At 37.8% G+C, this 22501-nt stretch overlaps 1 protein-coding gene across 29 annotated transcripts in view; it reads left to right on the plus strand.

Moving 5' to 3' along the window:
- CADPS (calcium dependent secretion activator) overlaps positions 1-22501 on the plus strand; it is a 286962-nt gene that overhangs the window by 71829 nt on the left and 192632 nt on the right. For all 29 annotated transcript variants that reach the window (XM_072420831.1, XM_072420822.1, XM_072420834.1 and 26 more), the window contains exons 2-3: positions 10935-11048; positions 13734-14066. In XM_072420831.1, coding sequence (XP_072276932.1) covers positions 10935-11048; positions 13734-14066 — 447 coding nt within the window. The remainder of the gene's footprint in view (positions 1-10934; positions 11049-13733; positions 14067-22501) is intronic.

Genomic DNA, 22501 nt, shown 5'->3' on the forward strand with positions numbered 1-22501 from the left:
AAGGACAAGGGGTTAGTTTTATTTGTACAATTGAAGTGCAGAATTTGTGGTGTAAGATGTGCCCAAAAAAGAAATCGGAGCGCAGTCACTAGTATTGCCTTTGTTCTTTCTCCCTGATTCTTTCCCCATTCCTGACTCTCCATTCTTGATTCTCTGCATTGCTCTTTTTGTGGTGGAAGCCTTCAGAAGCAAGGCTCTCTTTTCTGATCTAAGAACTGCACCCAGTTAGTGATGACTAATGATCTAATGACTGGTAGGATAATGGTCAAGAAGAAGAGATAGAGAAAGCACGAATCATAACATGAATGATGCAGAAGCAGGAAGTGTTTTGCACTGCAGGTACTCAGGTACAGCTTCCTTTTCAGCAAAGAGAGCAGTAGACACTACAATAGTGACAACACCAGATCTCTTTCCAAATTTAATTAGCAGTCAAAGGCAGTCGTACCATATATAGGGCCTGATTTATTGAACCTCTTCAGGGCTAGGAAGGATACAGTTTCATCAGTGAACCTGGGTGATCCAGCAAACCTTGAATGGATTTCTTAAAAGTAATTTTCTATTTGTTAGCAAGTGTTTTCAATCCTGGACTAGATCCATTCCAGGTTTGCTGGATCACCCAGCTTCACTGATAAAATGTATCCTCTCCAGCTATGGAGAGCTTTAATAAATCAGACCCTTAATCTCACGCTGCAGAGATACAACTATGAGGTTCAAGGAATTTAATCAAAAACAGAAGATAGCCAGGGTTTTTGATGATGCAATATATTGTGACAATGTAAATAATGTTGCGTACATCCTTAACTTAAAACATGATTTTCCATTTGGTCACTCCCATTTAGGAAAGAGCATAGGGAGATAGACAGATGTACTAGTCATTAGTTTAAAGTTGAGATGGATAATGGTCAAAAATGAGAAGGATGTCACAAGAGTAAATGTATCAATAATGACACAACGTGGAGTTTGGGATTTAGAAGAAAAAGAATAACCCGCAAGCTGCAGAGTTCAGCAGAGGTGCTGCTTGGTTGTGCAACAGGGATCCCCTTCTCCGTCAAGTCCCCTGAGGACGCCTATCAGGTAAACGCATCAGGATACGAGAAGTTTTATTCGTTAATATTTTATTTGTGATACAGTTGTCATAGGTCTATCTCCATATGCTATTTCCTAAAAGGGAGTGACCAAATGGAAAATTATTTTTAAAGTTCAGGTTGTACACAACATTGTTTACTTTGTCACAATATATTGCCACATCAAAAAACCCTGGCTGTCTTCTGTTTTCTTTTAAATTTCTTACACTCATCAGGGTGTGTGGTCCTATACGCAGAAGGGGTAGAGGATTAGCACTACCTGTTCAAACTTTATGAAGTTTTAGAAAGTGAAATAATTTTTTTCAGGAAGACTTGATGGAAAAAAGAAAAAAGATGTGGTATATTCAAAATCAAGTAAATCAAGAGAATTTTAGGAGTGTCATTTTTGACCCCTTTTGAAAATACTAGTTGCTTGTCAATATTTCTGACCGTTTCTGGTATTTGAGTCACAGTCTGGTATTTAAAGCTACGTACACACTTCCAATTATTATCGTTGGAAAACGAACGACGAACGTTCATGCACGATATATATGAACGATCGTATAGCACCGATCCTGCACATAGAGTTAACGACACGATCGTTCGTAGATATTGTACACACAATAGATACGATCGTTTGAGCGATAGAGGAACTATGTGCACGACAGGAAAGTGAACGGACGTTCGTTCATCACGCATGCTCTGAACATGGACGATCAACGAACGACCGTACACACGAACGATGTTCAACGATCGTCGTCCAATCCGATCCGTCGGTCCGGTCGTTCGTTTCCAGCGACTTTCCTCGTTCGTCGGCGTCGTTGGTTACTTTTTTACGAACGATTTTTTGCCCAATCGATCGTTCGTCGTTCGATTGGAACGATAAAAATTGGAAGTGTGTACGCACCTTAACTCTGGCAGCAATGGAGAAAACAGCAGGGGAATATTGACAATGTATCAGTGACAATGGGAGGTTTGCGCCCAAAGATCTTATTGTTATAGGGCAGTAGTGGAAATGAGCGAACCCCTATAGAGTATTGAATCACACTTTTATTTGTATTTCATTGACTTAAAGGGGATTGACAAAACAATATACCTAAGGGAAATCAGAGCCTTCCAGTTATAAAACAACAGACAGCAGCTCTCCCATGTGGCTAGCTTAACCCTAAGAGATCATGCCAAAGAAATTCAGAAGTGTATTGTAATGAGTCAGAGGGGATTCATATAAACATGATGTCTTGGAGAATCACATTGGGAATCTTATTAGAGCTGCAATACAACCTGTATGATATGGGTACAGCGCTGCGTAATATGTTGGTGCTATATAAATACTACTATTACTACTACTAATAATAATAATATGGGTACAACTGGGTAATGTCTGGCAAAACACACCATTCAAATGATATCCAATCATGTAGTCTCCTTTTTCATAGTTATTGGTTAATCTAAACAAGATTGGCCAGATTTAGGAGAATATTTGGATATATATATGCCTAGTTTCCCTGCATCTTCCCTTCATTTATACAATTCAAAGTGCACCTCCCATGCATTTTGCTTCAGAGAACCTCTGCAGGCAGATTTTTATATAGGAATTAATATAAATGTTTTAATGATTATAAACCTAAATGTAATGTATTGCAGTTTAATAGTCCATAGATGTTTTCTTTTCAGGCTCCTTTTATTTTTATCATATTTATATAACATGTTTGCTTTTGGGTTTTAATAAATTTTAATGCACTCACTGCCAACCAGTAAGAACGTGCACTTTGTTACATGAGCAACAGGCTCTCCATTTTGATCAGTATTTGTTTACCGCTTTTGTCTCTTATAGAACAAAATGGCACTTGGGTTCACAGTAATACTTTCTTCACGTTTCCTGTGCAGTTTTTTGATTGAATTCTGCCTTTTTATTATCGGATTTGGTGAGATGCAGTTTGTTTTTCTGTATAATTATGCAGATTTCCTTTAAAGCTGTTGTTCTCAAGTTATAAATAAAATGTCTTACATAACACTATTTAAATTATTGAACTACCGAGGAAAGAATGTATTGTTATTCATGCATTCATTGGAACGATTATGTGAAGGACGTCGCCTGTACACTTTGTCTGCCGCAGTCACACAAATATATAGCCCCTGATTCATCATTGAAATCCGCGATCGCGGGAAGCGCGATAATACGCGCGACCCGCGATCGCGGATTACCGCGGTCCGGGACTCGAGTGCGCGCGTCCACTCGCATCCTGAATCTGCCGGCCGGATTCCTGCCATGCGCACGCGCGCGATTCCGGATCGCTAATACGAATGCGCGACCGATAATCCGATTTTGTTTGATGAATCAGGGGCATAGTGTGATCAAGCACAGATGAGAAAATTGTCATGTAGGGACAGAAGCCATAAGGTCAATGACAGAGTTACATTTATTGTTTGGAGCTTTTTTAAAGTTGCTAAAACTCCTATGATGTTCTTTATTCTCATTACTACCAAAGAGTGATCTTTTTTAAGTGGAACTATAGTTTCCAAAACAAGAACTGCAAACAGGCAGGAAGGAAACTTTCCTGCTTGTACCTGTCCCCCTGGGCTGCCAGAATGTAATGAACCCTCGCGCGCATGTCATTCAGGCCTGGCCAAAGATCCGACACCCAGAAGAAGATCCGGTAAAGATGGTGGTGCTCACAACAGACCAAGGACAGGGGAATGTCATTTAAAAATTGTTCAGGTATGTAGGTTTATTTTATCGCAAAAGGGACATTGCCTATCCTTTCTGCTATATAGGACCTGCCTGATCACAATTTTTTATTTCAAAGGATTGGTTCCACTTTAAAACAGACCTATCATCAGATGTATGTTTATGTTATTGTTAAGTGCATTTATACTAAGAAATGTGTAATTATAAATGTGTATACTAAGTAAGTGTAACACTTTAAAACCACAGTATTCCTGTAAAAAATGCCTACATCAGGGTTTAATCTTTAAAAGGACAGACATTTTTGTTCAGACATTATCCAGGGTAAACATTAACTTCCTGGACCGACCAATGTTGAAGCATTTTATCTTATGACTTACTATGTTACGATAGTACAGTCTGATTACTGAGGACAGAGGAGACTGAGAAATTTCTCTCTTCCTACATGCAGCTGACCGGTCACATCTTATCCCAGGCAAATCAGTTTTGGGCTGTTTTCTAATGATAAAAAATATAAGTCACCTACAAAAGTTCTGTTTTGTATGCCTTGATTGTGCATTCAGAATGCTAAAATACATTTTGGGAAAAAGTTTATATTTTATTGGATCATTGGGTACCAACCATACAGTAGGAATAAGAGGGGGGGGGGAAGGTTTTGTTTTAGCACAGGTCCACTTTAAAATTATAACACTAGCAAGAATACAATGGTAAAGTTACATACTTAGATACTTTGTATATTTCTAAAGAAGATTATTCTTGAGGCCATTTCAGTCCCTGACAGATTGTCTTTGCAAGTCTATTTGTAATACTTTTTTTTTGGAATTTTAAATTATAAATATTTATATTTGTGATATATGTTTATGTTTAATATAGCTTGATGTGTCATAATTAATATATATTCTGCTATATTATTAGCTAAGAATGAGGCGTACACTCTAATTTTTACTTCAATTTCCCTCTAATAAAGTAATTTTCTAGTATGTACAGGTCAAGGTAAAATGGCTATAATGCTGCTTGCAGCAGGGTGCCAGCTCACAGAGAGCTGAGATTAATCTTCCCTGGACCCAGGAGAATAAGCTGCTTTCATATATTGCTCTGATGAGATCTGTTAAGATCAAACAGCTGTGTGAAAGTTGGAAATATATATGGCCATATCCATGATATAAAACCAGCTGTGGTGGAGGCAGCGATGGTCAAAGTGATAGAGGTGTTTATATCTCACTGTCCACAAATCAAGATTACAAATCCAGGTAAAGCTTTTAAACTTGAAAAGAAACCTGTCATCCTGGCTTATCATTCTTAAATGATTAGTTGCCGGGCTGTAATGACCTTCTGAATTCAATACATTGAACCTTGTTTATTAAAGCTCTCCATAACTGTACAAGATAGACTAATATAGGAAAACCTGGGTGATCCAGCAAACTGGTTCCCACTGTGTAATGAGGGAACCCTTACAGGCTATGAGGGTTAAAAAAGCTTCCAGCAAACCAGAAGGCTTTTCTAAATTATAATGGCAATATCATACATCCTTTAAATGAAAACCAGGTTCAGGAAATACAGGACTTCCAAGAAGTGCGTAGGGGAATACTATATGGATAAATATTGTGATACTGTGGGCCTAATTTATTAAAGCTCTCCAAGGCTGGAGAGGATACACTTTCATCAGTGAAGCTGGATGATCCAGCAAACCTGGAATAAATCCGGTCCAAGAGTGTGTACTATGCTGATAAAAAGAAACTTGAAGGGGTCTTGAGGGGTAACTAGTCTGATGATTGCTTAAGTTGGGGGTTGAACCAACCTACAAATGACAAATTGCCCCTCAAGATCCCACCAATTTACAAAATTTAGGAGTTGTCACCAAAACAATTGGTAAGCAGGATTCTCCCTAGCCCCTTTTACCTGGGCACACCACCCGGCACTTTTCAGCAGCCACCCGGCTGTTTTTGAGTGATTACTAAAAAAATTGGGTCACAATACAGGGGCTGCCACGTGCCTACAGCTTCTTACCACCCAGGTTAAAAATATACTGGGTTGAGCACTGGGTAAGAGTAAATTATGTCAGTAAAAACACCCTTCACAATAAAGAGATAAAAAAGCAGAGACTTTAAGTAGGTTTTAGGTTATTTTTCTTCTATAACGCAGGGAAAAGAGCTGAGCAAATTCTCCATTATTTGACATATTCCCCAAACAAACTTTTGGCAAATGCTTCAATTTATTACATGGAAATTAAAAAGGAAACCTTCAACAACCACCTCATTAGATTTAATATATTTGATTAACAGTTTTCAAATAAAGCAATAAGAGTTTAATTGTAAGTGTTCGTAAAATGGAAATGAGAAAAGCTGATGGCTGCTACAAGACAAATTATGTAAGGAGGGAAAATTCTGCTGTGGAAAGTGAAGATTTTTGGCAATGGAAAATAAAAATCTATAGAAAAATTTGTTATGTGGTGTTTTTATACAACATTGAATGTCACTGATGGTGAATTATTATTAAACAGTATTTATATAGCACCAACATATCACTCAGTGCTGTATAATAAAAATTTATCTGCAGTGAATGTTTTGGGATTGTCAGATTTTGTGCCCCTAACCTTGGGAAAATTACAGTTTTAACCTCCCTAGCGGTAACCCCGAGTGTTACTCAGGGTAGAAAAAAGTTGCTGAAAGCGGTAACCCCGAGTCACACTCGGGGTATGTAAACCTATGGAAGGTAATAGTAAATACAGTGCTTACCTAATACGCCGGCTTATCCCTGTCTTCTTTCCTCTTCCTCTGGCCGCCTTCTGCATCCAATGACTTACCGGTGACGTCAGTGCGTGTGTATGTTGACGGCGGGGCGGGACATCCAGAAACCATTTGTATTGCATTCAATGCAAAATAAATGTATTGAATACAATGGTAATTTATATGTGTAAAAGCAGTACATTGTTTTCAAGAACATTTATTTTACAGTATATATAATAGTATGAGTATAATACGTATTTTTTTAATTTAAAAAAAAATATTTTTTTTAAATATATAGATTATTTTAATTTATTCAATTTATTATTTTTACATGATTTTGTGTTTTAAACTTTGTTATACTCATACTATTATATTATACTGTAAAATAAATTTTCATGAAAAACAATATATCGCTTTTAGACATATAAAACCGGAAAAAAAACAAGCCGCTAGAGAGGTTAATCTGAAACATGTTTTATCAATTAAAGTTGAATTTAAAAACATTGTGGGCAAAATCATGTGCAGCCAGTATTATTTAGAAAGGAGGATTTATATGTTCATCCATTCTATTCAGAGCCAGGTGGATGATACCACCAACAATAAAGACATGCAGTGGTGTCTTCTCTCCCCTCCCAGCTTCTTTAAAAGACTATGACTAGCTAGGATGATGTGCCAACCAATGAGTTGTGCATGCAGCATCAGGCAGGTAAGAATGCTTATTGCAGGAGGAGCATCACCTTTCCCTTTCTGCAATAAAGCCCTCCCTGATCGCAGTGAAACTTTAGTTTCATTTGAAGTTATTTTAGTACAGTCAGACTGAATATGCACTAATAAATATGCTTATTACCTTTTTATATCAACCAAGTCTGCAAAAGTGGTTAAAGAGTTGGACTAAGGCTGTGTACACATCTTTCACCATCCTTTCCAATGGTAAAAGACTGAGCATTGTATGAACGAGCGCTGTACATATATCTATGGGGAGGGGAGGGGGGAAAACGACGGAGTGGCACCCCGCTACTCTCTTTCCCCTTCACTTCCATTATGATCATTTGTCGATCTGCCAGGACAGATCCATTAACGACGAGCCCTGTACACACACCATATTCTCATCCAATATCAGCCCTGAGCATTATGAAGTGTGTACGTAGCCTTAGACTCTTACACACAAGCTCCCCTGCTATCCAATAAATCCACTGGACTCTAATCTACATTGCTCCCTGAATGGCTCTGTTGATTTCAGCAGAGTTTATGGAAAAAAGTTGGGGGGAGCTTGCTGGAGTTCTTGGCTGCTGCTTGTAAATGAGGATGGCAGTCTGACTCCCCAACTGGCAACTCAGAGGTCTGTAACGGCTACTACGCCACAAAAAGTGGCATATTTACCACTGTATATACAACTACAGGAGTCAATGGACCTCCTGCTTCCTTTCTATCGTCACTCTTATGTTTCTTTGGCTTACTTTCCAAAGGCCTTTAGTTAAACCTCCTCCTCCCTATTTTTTCTGGAAGCTTTTTCTCTACCTTGCCATTCTTTTAAAAAAAGAGCATATTAATGTAAAATATATTTTTCTCTTTGTTCCCTCTTTTTTACCAGAAAATAGTAGAGCAGAGATACTGCCTGTCAAAACATTTTTTTGTTCTTTCTTTCCACTTGAAATGTGTAATTCGGTAAACACAAATCTTCTGAGCACTTGAGATACACAGCCTAAGCTCCCCATGCCGGCCGAAGTGCAGGAAACAAATGCATATTTACAGTTGGATTGCAGACTCGCTGGAATTTTTATGCTTGTAGCGTGGAATTGTGAAATCCAGCGGCGGAGAGCTTGCTTTAGATCTCTTTGTGCGGTCACTGATCCCTTGCTGCATTAAAAACGTACCAGGTGCTGGAAATAAAAAGAGATAATCTACATAAACAAAATATCCTGAATGTACCTGCTAGGAAAGCTTATGACTACTTCATAGATATATATATTTTTTTTAATCTTGTCTTTTAAATACTGAAAAGTGAATAGAACAAAATTGCTTGCAGCAAATCTGAAACCTAGTTTTTCATTTATATTTTAATTATGTCATTAGTCAGTGTGCTAGTTGCATTTTTTTTTCAAACTCCAACTTCAAAATCCAAAGGCTGGTGGTTCTTCAAAGCACCTGCTTTAGGTTATTAGGTCATTGGAAGGTATTAATGATCATCTTGGCTCGTGTTGGGTTAATTGTAAAGATAATGTATAGTGGTCTTATGTAGTATATACCTAAAAGGAGATTACCACTGCTGTGCATATCTTTAGCTAACCCATAACGCTCTGGGAATCCATTGTCATGCCGGTAAAGTGTATGTATATCCCAAAGTTTTTTTTTTTCAATAATCAATCAATCAATCACAGCCAACAAAAGCCATCAACAATGGCCCCAAGGGCAGAGAGTGCTGGGTTTATAAACCAGAGTGCTGCCTGCTTTAGCATAGAGATTTGACATATCAGATAAAGACCAGGTCATGGTTTCTATGAAGGTCAAAAGAGAAATCTTACCTCTGTTGGTCAAAAACATTTTTGTTTTCCGTTAGAAAGAAGTGGGTTGTAACACTTTAAATGAAACTAAAGTTCCACCTTGAAAAATCCATGATCAGGCAGGTGGGTATTAAAGCAGGCAGGCAGGTAAGATCAGTTATAGCATAAGGGTCATCACCTGGCCAGCTGTAAAATTATATGCAGCTCAACGGTGGTTACCAACCCGCAATCCGGGCTTCCCTTACCCGTCAGGGAATCAATGAACTGCGCAGATGGCAGCCCCCTGTGATGGAACGAGGATAGGTAAGTATTGTGGGGATACTTCTGCTTCAACCTACAGTATTGGAAGTCAACAGTAAAAAAGTTTTCACCCAACTTTTATTTAAACTTTGCATGTTTTTCATATTGCATTTCTTAAGTAAAAGTTGATTCATACATTTTATAAATAAATCCAGTCAAAAGCATGTACATTTTAAATAAATGTTTGGTGAATCTTGGGTGAAAACATTTGTAAATAGATACTCTAAAAGCTATCTTGTCTTTAAGGCTTAGATCCATATATTTATGTGTGCTTTAATCCCTCACTAGACAGTTTTTCTTTATGGCTAAGACACTGCTCCTTATAATGAATGAATAATAAATGCTGCTTTGTTTTAGGTGTATCATCAATGTGTTGAAGACTATTGATAGCTGCATCCATCTTTTTGGCGCAGCTCTGGACAGCTGAGCAGCAATAGGGAAATAGGGGCATTTACAGAAGATCATGAGCAAGGCATTATATAGGCTTTGTTTACAAAGTACTTTCTGAACTCTCTAATGAATATTGGATCAATGCACAGAACATCACATTGAATATTTTATGACCTCCTCTGTGAATTGACCAAATATTCATGGCAGCTTTCTAAATTCCTTTTTTTAACATAGATGCAAGATACACTTGGGCATGTTATGTATGGATGTTGTCTATATTTTGACTGTATGATGCATTGTAATCGAAGGATATAAAAAAATGAATTAAAATGTACAGTAGTATTTTAAAGTTTGTTAGTCCTAAGATGTGGTGACTCCATTTGGTTTAGTTTTTTTTCAATACCTTTCTAAGTACATTTTCTGTAAATATAGAAACATTTATTTGAATCCAGCTAAAAAGATTTTTTGCAACTGTGTTTTAAACTGAAATCTCACACAATGGGCCTAACTTCATAAAGATTTCCAAGAGTGAAGATAACGGACTATCATGGGAGAACCTGGGTGATCTAGAACACCTAAAATTGATTTATTTTTCAGTTCTGAACTGGATGTATCCAGTTTGGCTGGATCACCCAGGTTCCCCCATGATAGTCTATTTTCTCCAGTCTTAGAGAACTTTAATAAATCAGGGCCAGTGTATATATTTATTTTCTCTTATCTTCAGTGAACAACAAACATCTTCATTTTAGCTATTTAACGTAAATGTGGGGAGGATTTTTGTAGTCTGATCATTGCCTTATGTCTCTTTGCTAATGAAAAGGTCACTAGAGTAAGTAGAAAGTACCATATCTGTCAGAAACCCTAAAAACAGAAATTATTCAACCACCACATAAAAGGACTGGTTAGCTGTGAATTTTTTTTTTTATTTATTTGGGGGGGGGGGGGGGGGGGGGTTAATATGCAGTTGAAGGTCCTGTGTCCTGTTTTGGCCATTAAGTATTGTAATCTTCTCAATTCTTTACCACCCTCATGTTTAACTGGTAATAAACTATTAATTACGGACAGTGAAAATTTGGACTTAATTTATGTTGCTTGAGACCATGTAATGTATGATTTATGGAATCCTGCAGTACAACAGTTTACAAATTACATTTTTACTGTTCTTTTGTCATGACTGTTAATTATAATATTAATATGAATGACCTGTAAAGAAATATCGGTGACTGTACCATGTAATCACACATTCCTTGTGCCTTCTTTCTTACAGATCAGTAAGCAGCAATTGCAGACTGTTAAGGATCGGTTCCAAGCCTTCTTCAATGGAGAAACACAGATTGTGGCTGATGAGGCCTTCATGAACGCAGTACAGAGTTACTATGAGGTACGAATCCTATTAAATGTTAGAGCTAAATGTTCAGCTTTCATTATTATGTGATTAAGAACCTTCAGTATAGGAGATATGTTCTAAAAAAATCTCAATAATGTTTCTAGGATGTTCTTCCTACACCCTGTCCCTGTCTCCCTGCCCCACTATTATCTGCAATTCCCAGCTGTCAAAATGACAGCTATGTATTGCTTGTTGTGTAAAATAGTATAGGACAAAGTAACAATTGTTCCGTTCAATATTTCATTCATATGTAGATGATAGATGTGCCCTTTGATCTGCATATGGCTTTAGTGAAAGAAACCTTACAAGTAAAAAATAAATATTTTATTAACATTTCAAAAACAAATAAGTATTTATTTTAATTTAACACATTATTAAACTTTTTTGTTACCTAAGTGTTGCATAAGAAAAAAAAAACATAAGAACTCAAGAAAACATTAAACAAACTCACTAAAGTTACTGCCAAATAAAAAAGCATATACCAGAAATATAAAAATTGCTCTGGACCATAAGGGGTATACAGGTGCGAAAACGAGATGTGATTGAGATGGTAAATAGGACTGCCATAGCAACTGAATGCATGCAGGATGTTGTGAAGTTATAAAAAAAATCCTTCCAGCTTTACTTAGCATTCTGATATTCAGGGAGCAGGAATATTTCCTTTACCGCTGCCTGCAAATTTATATTCTTTGGCAACGTTGTAAAGCTGAGTTTACACTACATGCATTTGATTTTTTTTTATGCTTTTCTGTGGGGCCAAAATAATAAATTATGTATTTCCTTATTGTTCTTGTTTGTTTGAATGTTTTCCTGTGATCGTTGCAGTATATTGTGGTGCTTTGAAATGCAGCATGACCTGTTTTTGACCGATGACCAAAGCGCTGACACTAAGAACACACATACAGTGTGATGTAAAACGCTGTATAAAAACTATTTCTTAGGAGAAAGGAAAGTAATCGATCTGCCTCAATCAAACAAAACATTTGTTGCTTATATCTCCGGAGCTTTAAATCCGAGAGAAACCTCCATGGAATGACTATATTAAAGTGTTTGCTAACCAAAAACTTGTTTCTAGTTGTGAATTTAATGAAGATGAATACGAAATCCTGTCTGGTGTATATCACTATTTAGCATTCCAAGAAATTGTCTCTCATTTTCTGTCCTGCTGACAATGGTCCTATCAAAGGAATACTCTGCACTAGGTAAACAGGCAACAATAAAAATCCAACGCGTTCAAACTGAAATGAAGATTTTTTTCTTTTAATTTTATTTGAAAAAACAGTATAAGCAAGACAGCAAATGAGGAAAAAACTGAACAGAGCATTAAAACCTGACATTTGGGTTGGGTTACTCTCTTCAGCTATCTCTGTCCAAAGAAATCCACCTGTCAGTAGCAGGTCCCAATATTATTATGTTCTTGCTAAAGAAAAAAAAGAAACACTTGGCTATGATGGGTTACTCCACTTTGTAAGATTTTCCTTACTTCATAAGGCCAATAGTAAGAGTCGTCTTCAGTCACTCTTTTCACATTAAAAAAATTAAATAAAATAGATTTAGATTCAAGGAAATTTGACCGGGTCTAGAAATAGCTTTCATGTATTATAATAAACCAAGGAAGTTTACATGAGTAAATTTCTTAACGGATGTCAATAGCTGCAGGAAACTTCTATTGTGATGTCCTTACCATTCACCATGAATCTGCTTTGGGATTGTGTTTATGCATTAATATTCCAATAAGGGTATCTGATATTATAAAGGTTATCTTTGTTCTGTAGTAACAATAAATCACATCCATAGTGCTAGGAAACCATTCTTTTGTGTTTTATATTGCGTGGTCCCATCTGTTCAGCCCTTCTTTGCTGACTTTTATACTCACGGGCATGTACAATGGATGCTGAGAGTTCACCATAGCATTGTGTAGATTTTAAGAAGATTTTCAGTCTGGCATTACCTAAAATAAAACACTGTGCCTTAACTTATCCCACTTGACTTTGCATCAAAGTAATGAGTAATTCATAGTACAGTTTGTGCTGGTAGCAGCCATTATGCATGGTTAGGTAACTTCCTATTCAGAGGGGAACTGTACATTTTCTGTTGCTTACCATTAGTTCAAGGATCACTCAGAAACTTTTTCATTTGTTTACTCAAAAAAGATTTGCTTAAAATTGAACTAACCTGCCAATATTCACCTGTTCCCATTCCACCACAATGTGCCACCATTTTCTTTCTTCTTTACTTCTTGAAGACAGTTCATTCAGTCCTGGCACACACAAAGGACTGCTGGGATTGCTGGGTTTCCCTGACATTAGCATTTAGTTCAGCTTTTTGCTAGATACCCAGAGCGATTTAGCAGGTAAAAGCAGTTATTGCAGGAGGAACATTGCTTGTTCCTTTTTTGCAATACCCACCTATATAATTCATCCATGTTAAACGTGGGACTTGAGTTCCACTTTAAGAAAAATGCATATAATAAGGCATGATGCCAAACATTCTAAAAAATAGATTAAAGGTTTACACTGATTTATAACCATGTGAAAAATAAAAAAAAGAATGTGAAACCAGTTTCCTCTTTATCTTAACCATAAATATTCATTCAAATTGTCTATTTCAGTCTTTCAGTAAATTTCAGAAGCTGAAAGCGCTACATAAAGCCAGTAACATCTTTATCTGAAATTTTAGGTTTTCCTGAAGAGCGACCGGGTGGCCAGAATGGTACAGAGCGGGGGATGCTCCGCCAATGACTCCCGTGAGGTCTTCAAGAAGCACATTGAAAAGCGGGTGAGGAGTCTCCCGGAGATCGATGGCCTCAGCAAAGAGACTGTTCTGAGTTCCTGGATGGCGAAATTTGATGCCATCTACCGAGGAGAAGAAGACCCCCGTAAGCAGCAAGCCAGGATGACCGCCAGCGCCGCATCAGAACTTATCCTCAGCAAGGAACAGCTTTACGAAATGTTCCAGCAGATTCTGGGGATCAAGAAGTTTGAACATCAGCTGCTTTACAATGCATGCCAGGTGAGGCTCCATTTATGATTCATAGAGATGGCTCTGTTCCTTTGGGTCTCTTTAATCTTTTATGTCAGATCAGAACTCAGGCAGACCAGTTCATCCATCAGCTGGTTTGCACAATCTTGCCTTGCCCAGCCAGAGATATGCTTGGAACCAGAAAAAAAAACATTAAGCAGCTTAGCACTCAGCATTTGTCAATAATTACACTGTTATGTTTGTTAATCTGCCTGGGATAGATAAACGATGATGGAGAGGAAGTGTATACTATCCATATTAACCTTTTATTGTAGAAAAGGCCATAATACCCAATCGTCCTAGTTTTACTGGTGGATTCACTGTATTTATAAAGGATTCACTGACAAATTGTCTTTGAATCTTTTTTTAACAATTCATCGTTCGGACAGTCATCCATTTTTTATATATTTTTTCAAATAGGCAAAATGGACAAATCATTACCCGCACACCAGGCAGGCCAGCTGGTATTCTCCTGGCAAAACTGTGTGTATACAGTTACTTGCCATTTAATTCTTGCCTGCCTATGTGCTCCCCAGCTTTTAAATGGGGTTGTTCTGATTTAGGGGTACAACTTGAAACATATTTAATTTTTGGCATCTAGTGCCAGGGAAGGTGTGCCAGCAACAATGTTAGGGTTTATTTACCACATACCTGTGTCATTGGTGGACTGGCTTTAGAGGACCTTTGGACCCTAAGCAGGGTATTAAAGCAAAATAAAACTAAAAATACATTAAACAATGAATAACAAAGTGATTATCATCTAGTAAATTTTGTGAGGGAGAGTTTGAAGAATGTACACAATGAATAATATATAAATATATCATGTACTATTTATGTTTAATCAGGTATAGCTAGTCTGATTTGCTGTTCTATTCAATCAAAGATCTCTGCCTGGATTCCAGTTTTACTATAACGGGACCATCACAATTTCAGACCAGAGTTGGTCCAAGGGTCATAGTGCTCTGTGCCAAGTGTATGGCTTATGCATCCAGATCATGCGGCCATAATCACAATAAGACCACTTAAGCTCTTGTACAATTACAGAGCTTTTCTGAGAGGATTGATTTCAAGTCTTAATCATATACAACAACTTTATCTGAGTTGCTCTACATTTTTGGTTTAAAAACTGTATATGTTCCATGTAATGAACATCAAGCAAATATATTAAAACACATCTTGTTAGATATTAATTTAAAGTTATTACTTGCATTAGTAAAAATATAGTCAATGTAACTACCTTAATACTGTTATATATAAGAAACAGCTAGAACATTATGTAAATGGGGAGTGCAGAGAAGGCAGATACTAAATCCTACTTCACACTGGTGCCTGTAATGTAGAGAGTCTGGTCCTATTGAGAAGTGACAGGAGCACTTGGGGGCACTTGGTGGCCTTTGAGAAACATCCAGTAAATCTCTGAAAACTGCACAGGACCTGCCATTGATTTCCACTGGAACAGCCAGTGAAAGAAGGACTGACTTATTGGGGCTGATTTATAAAGCTCTCCAAGGCTGGAGAGAGTACACTTTCATCAGTGAACCTAGGTGATCCAGCAAACCTGGAATGGTTTTCCTAAATTAATTTGCTTTTTGCTAGCAAATGTTTTGAATCCCGGACCAGATCCTTTCCAGGTTTGCTGGATTACCCAGGTTCACTGATGAAAAAGTATCCTCTCCAGCCTTGGAGAGCTTTAATAAATCCGGCCCATTGTGTTCTACCCTTCAAAGCAAAAACAAAAACAAAGGCTGGCATTGCATGCCTTCATCTAAAAAGTGTAATTTGTTGGGCTGTAATAAATGTTGACACATAGGATTTGCTATTCCCCAAACTCAGACTTGCAGCTGGAACAGGTGCTTACTGCCCGGGCACTTGCACTGCTGCACTGGTTCTCAAAGGACCAGCATTTGCACATTTTACGGCAGGGAGGTACTTAAGCAGTCATGACTGCCTCAATTCATTTCCTTAGGGTTGCCTGCATGTAGTGTCACAACCAAGCAAGCAGACAAGGTGCATTTGGAAGAACAAAAACTTGCAGCACCATGTAAAAGAAGCTTCTATTTGTTTGTCTCTCGAAGAACTGTTGGCGCTGGTTCAGTCGGTTGCTTCTGGGTGCTGTGGGTCTTCCTGCCAACCCCTGCATGACTGGATAATTTACTAGTGATGTGTAGGAGTCACTAACTTTCCAGCATGTTATTAGACTTTTTTTTGTGGGTATTGCATTACCTACCCCTGACTTTACTGTTTTTCCCCTAACCTAACACTAAAAGTGAACTTAAAGATTTTAGATAAATAGATGAATTTAAAACTTAACCAGCACCAACCCTAACTAGCATTTAGACTCCCTAACTTGGGACTCTAAGCCTAAATATAAATGTACAACTACTCCCTGTGGCAGATTTATTCGTTATCAGTTTATGAATTGGGACTATACTCAACTTTTGTGACTGGGTAGCCCATTTACCTACATGACACTGGAATATTTGGATTAGGATAGTTACTGTTGCCCTTCTCAGCCAATCTGTCAGTCATCATTTTATTAAAACATTTCAGGGCTGTCACTGTAGAGCAGAGAAACATACAAATGCTAAGGTTGCATATCATGTGCTGTATGTTTTATTCATGCTATATATGCACATGAAGATTACCAATGGCCTGGTATCTGGGCCAGTGTAGTTCTTCCGCTGTCAGCGAATAAAGCCACCAGCATGCCCTTGGGCACAGAATTTCACTCCATGACATGATATGACATGCTAGGAATTCCAAAAATAGCTTGGTGTGCCACATAGCCCGCAGACACAGATTAAATGTGATGTAATCTCCGGTTCATAATGAAATTGTTTGTAATTGATTCCACCTTGCCATGTTCTAGAATCAGTGTACTATGGCGTGACTCTGTATAACTCATAGGAGTGTGGAATTAAAACTGAATTCTGAACATAATATAATCAATATATGAATATGCTAAATAAATCTGGTGTAAGTACCTCAACTATATATACTTATATTGGATGAAAAGCTCCAACAATGGCAGCAGTCTAACACAGGGAACATGATTGCAGTTCGATGATAATAATGTTTTACTGCTCTTTTGCTCTCCAGTCAGTAAGGGGTGGATAGAGAGGAGGCAACATTAGATCTGTCAAAATATATCTGTAAAAGTGAAATACAGTGTGGCATTTTAGTAATTAGTAGAATTCAACAAGTAAAATGGTTATTATGTTTGTAATATAATTATATCAGTCCATTTAGCAGTCCAGTTCAGCTTTTTAAGAATCTGTAAAATGATAGATAGACTGAAAGATAGACAGATAGACCAACAGATTGACAGATAGATACATGTTAGGTTATTATTATATCATTTTATTCAGACACATTATTCATTGACCGGGAGGTAGCTTACAATCTAATTAGCTACCCCCAGTCACACACAAACCAGAGCCCATTTAGGTAAAAAACAATTATCCAGTTAGTATTTTTTTCCAACTGTTATACAAAAGTGAACCTCCCACATGAAAACCATATAAACAAAAGAAGAACATACCACCGCCCTAAAAAAATAATGCCCCAGTGTATGATGCAGTTCAGAACCCCTAAAGCAATAATGCAAACCCATTTACTCTCACTTTCACACTGCACAAAGAGATGAGGTGTTAGGGTAGTTATCAATAACAACCAATAAGCCATAACGTCCGTATTGTCCCGGTGGGACACTAAAAGGGGGGTAAACATCATATACCCACCTTCTCACATTCAACTTTGAGGGTAAATTTAAACTCTACTTATGAGTGTGGTTTTAGCAATAAATGCAATCTAAATAGAGCTTTATATAGTAGAAAGATGTGGACACCTGTCCATTACAGTTACATCAGTTTGATGGTAATTCCTTTCCAAAACCAAGGGCAGTAGAATGAACTTGCCCTCCTCCTTTATTACTTTATTTAAGTTATTACTTTAAGGATGTCCTTGGAAATGTGTGGTCATTTACCAAAATCATATGTGTGTGGCCAAGGACTAATAAAAAGACTTGGCTTGTGTTTCAGCTCATCCCAATGGTGTTTAATTGGGCTGAAGTCAGGACTAAGTGAAGGTCACTTGATATCTTCCACACTGCCATAACTTTATGGAGCTTGCTTTGTGCACAAGGCATAGTCATTCTGTAACACAAGGGGTCCCTTTCCGAACTGTTTTTACAAAAACGAAAATGCCCAATTGCCTAAAATGTCTTTGTATTCTGTATTATTAACGGCAACTTAAATTCACTCACCCGGCACCTATTGGTAATTTGTAAATGCATAAGTACCCCTGCTTCCCGCTTCCGGGATTGTTCATGAATTGCTGTACCTACCTCTGGCAGTAAGCAGATGAATGCCTTGAACGGGGGATCAGAAGTTTCTGGGGTATAAAAAAAAGGAAGGGAAGAAATGAACAGTGTTCTCCCCAGCCCCTTTTAGCCGGGTGCACCACCCAGAGCGTTTCACTAAACACCCAGCTGTTTGGGTGGTTACTGAATATTTGGGTCACAATACAGGGGCAATCACCCACCTAGAATTTTTTCCAACCCAGCCTAAAAAAATTTCTGGATTGAACACTGGTGAAGTAAGTGGGAGCAGAGGTACTGCAAATATTTTGTTAGGTTAGAGTAAAATGTGTGTGACATCCACAACTGGGGCTTGGATGGAACTTTTCTACAAGTAGTAGTTCTTTATGCACAGATCAAATACAGAAAAATTAAGTTCTTCCCTAGCCTAGAACAAGGTAGCAAGCTTTTTTTAATACCTCCGCAGCCCACCGTGCCCCAACCGATGCTTCCTCTACTCAAATCATAAAGTGCTATAGCTCTGATCAGCCCCTGCTTAGCTGAATTCAACCAAGTTGGTAACTGGCCACACCCCATGGTCCAGAATTTAGAATATTTCCTGGGATATAAATGTGATATTAGATGGCCTTCCCTTACCCTAAATACCAGTTGCCGAAGGGAATATGTCAACTGGGAAGAGGGAAATGGTCCAGTAGCAGCAGTAGGTTTTTTATTTTGACATGAGCAAGACTTTGAAGATGGTGGGTGGTGCTTTATGTGATTTGAAGCCAAATTCAATGCATTTAGGTAGTGTATGCATCATGTTCTAATGTACAAATACAACATGCATGCTGCAATAGGCACCATATGATGGGGTATATCTACTCTAGTTGCAAGTGGAACTTATCTGTGTACTTCTTTTCTTGTGATAAAAGATGATTAAATGCCACATTATGGACCTGATATAGCCATATCCAGTGCACATTCAAGCACAGATAATCTGAACAGACTTCCCTGCTGTTTTGCTGTTTGTTTTCTGCACGGAATGGGAAACTCAGCTCCAGATGTTAGCATTGAGCTGAACAATAGGAAGAGATTACCCTGAGGTTTTAGGAGGATACAGACATCATTAAGACCTCCTTTGACTTTCAGCTTTATATCCATATTTGCCTTTAAACTGCTAATTTGGTTTCAACGTGCAGCCTTGTCCCAGAGATAGTGTACCTTTAGATTGCAGATCTTTCTGATGAACATCCTCTGATAACAAATGAATGTATTTGATTAACCGACTCTTATACTTCCACTCTACCAACCATCATTTATTATCCGAAAACTGCTGCATAGCGTAACCCCATTATACTGTGGTAGGAAAAGGAGTTTTCAGCATCTGTATGGAGGTAATGACACTGTGCTTTAACCTTTTAAAGTCAGTTTATTAACTGTCTTGGACAAATAATTACACATAAAAATATTACAAAAAGGACAATAGGACTGACCCCTATTTGCAGTATTTTAAAGAAAAACATTAAAAGAAGATATTCAGGATCTATTTTTTTTTTTTAAATTGTTCAAGTGTTTTTTTAAAATTACAGATTGTAGCTCTTGCTGTAATACTCGCCTTTGTTCCGGCTCTGTCTTTACACACACTTTCTCTCCATTTAGAAGAACCTGTACTGGTTAAGGAGAACCTTTACCTGGTTAAAAACAATCCTGCTTGCCTGATTGGTGTTCTGATTCTCAGCCTTTAACCTCCCTAGTGGTTCATTTCTTTCCGGTTTTATATGTCTAAAAGCGGTATATTGTTTTTCATGAAAATTTTATTTTACAGTATAATATAATAGTATGAGTATAATAAAGTTTGAAACACAAAATCATGTAAAGATAATAAATTGAATATATTATAAAAACTATATATTTAAAAAAAAAAATAATTTTTTTAAAAAAAATACACATTATACTCATACTAATATATATACTGTAAAAAATGTTCTTGAAAACATTGTACTGCTTTTACACATATAAATCCAATGTATTGCATTCAGTACAGTTATTTTGTATTGAATGCAATACAAATGGATTTTGAATTTCCTGCTGCGCCCCTCCTGCAACATACACACGCACCGACGTCACCGGTGACTCATCGGGTGCAGAAGCCGGCCGGAGGAAGAGAGAAGACAGAGATCGCGGTGAATGACGGCGCGGGACGCCGGCGGATCATGTAAGCGTTGTATTTACTATTACTTCCCATAGGATTACCTACCCCCGAGTGTGACTCGGGGTTACCGCTTTTAGCAACTTTTTTCTACCCGAGTCACACTCGGGGTTACCGCTAGGGAGGTTAATAACATCTAAATCACTGACCCAGAATGAGGATTCAGCTCATGTGCTAAGCTAGTTATCTTTGTCCTTGTTCAGATGTGCAACCAAAACTACTGAAAGCACAATATCAGCTATTCAATCAGGCACTTTAGGATAAGTTCATCAATGGCTGATCACATTATCTTACGGTATATATTCGCTTTGATAGCTTCTCTTTTAGGTTAATTGACAACCGTTGTTTTCTTGTAAGCCCAGGATGTCATAAACACACCCACTGGGTAATGTCACTACATCAACCTGAACTCACAGTACACTATTGCCAGATCTGTACTAATGTCATAATGGTTTAGAGGTAGAGGTTAGCGGTAAATATGGTAATATGGTGTGTAAGTATTGGATTTTTTCCTGTGAGTGGCCACTTGCCTTTCTCAGCTTTTTATGGACAGGTGATTTTGAACAGCTTTCATGATACACTGTAAATTTTGCTTCCTCAGCTTTTGAATGAGCTGTGCTATTAATCAAACCGGTATAATAAAGGAGCCAGTGGGAGAGGCAGGTGCAGGGCACTGGAGAGTAAGGAGCTGCTAACATCTTTTCACCTGCTCACCTGCAAAGTACAGGTGACAGATAAGCACATTTTTATATCATTAATACTGATTAAAAAAACAGTTCTGGATTATTTTTTAAATTGTGAAATGCATTATTTCAGTGCCACAGACAGGAGCTCAGACTGGAAGAATGATATAATTTGTGAACATTCGTATAGGAGAGGAGACTACTGGCATGATTTCATCAGTTTGATATTGCATTTCTATCTTCCAATTCAAAGCTGAAATGGTCAGGACCAGGCTGCATTGCCTAAACCTGGACACCAGTCGTACCTTCACAGGCATCTCCCTTGTACTGAAACTGCTTACTCTGATTTTACTGTGCACTGTGAGTTTCACAAAATGTGCATTAGAAGTTGCATCAAGATAGGGCCTGACTTGTTTCCTGGCTGATGGACATCTAGCATAATCTAACCCTTTTCCTTGTGAGCCTTATTGTCCTTGGTCTGCCTATTACATTCACTGCACTTCAGTCTTTTCAATCTTGGAGGCTCAGTGTCACATCTTGGCATTACTTAGTGCGTACACCTGTTCCAACATTTACCCCAAATATTAAATAAATAGCCTGGCTACATCACTACTGTTCAGAAACCAGGGAGTTAAATGTACAAGCTTCAATTATAAAGACAAAGGTTTGACTTACCTACTGAAACTCCTTTAGCTTAGCTACTGGTTATTTACCATACCTCCTATAACAGCGATGGTCCAATTATTAGGTACAAAAGATGGGTTGTTAGGTCAGACCTTCACCTTTTTATAGGTGCTAGATTTAGCAATTGTCACGGACTAAAATAATAATTCAGGACAAGTTCAAGCTCCGTGCAGACTTCTGGGAAGAACAGGAAACCAATGATAAGGGAAGAGCCATAGAATTGGTGAAAAACCCAATTACAGACTAAATGTGGTTTCCATGGTTAAAATGAGCCAAGTCTTGAATTTTTGATGGTTCAGGAGTGGCCACATATTGTAATGGGTGAACAATTTTTTTTTTAAAAAGGGTGAATATTTGGCAAGAATATTTTTAAGTCCTAGGATATATGAAGTTTTGCTCATACCAAACAGTGTGTGACAGTGTTTCACAGGATGAGCCCAATTACAGGTTCCATACTTTCTGCAGATTTTGCAAATGATTACTGTGGAGACTTCTTGGCGCTTAGAAGGTGTTTGCTATTAAAATGTATTACCAGTTGCGTACCCTTGAC

The sequence above is a fragment of the Pyxicephalus adspersus genome, chromosome 8, assembly GCF_032062135.1.
Source record: "Pyxicephalus adspersus chromosome 8, UCB_Pads_2.0, whole genome shotgun sequence".
In the NCBI taxonomy this organism is placed as follows: Eukaryota; Metazoa; Chordata; class Amphibia; order Anura; family Pyxicephalidae; genus Pyxicephalus; species Pyxicephalus adspersus.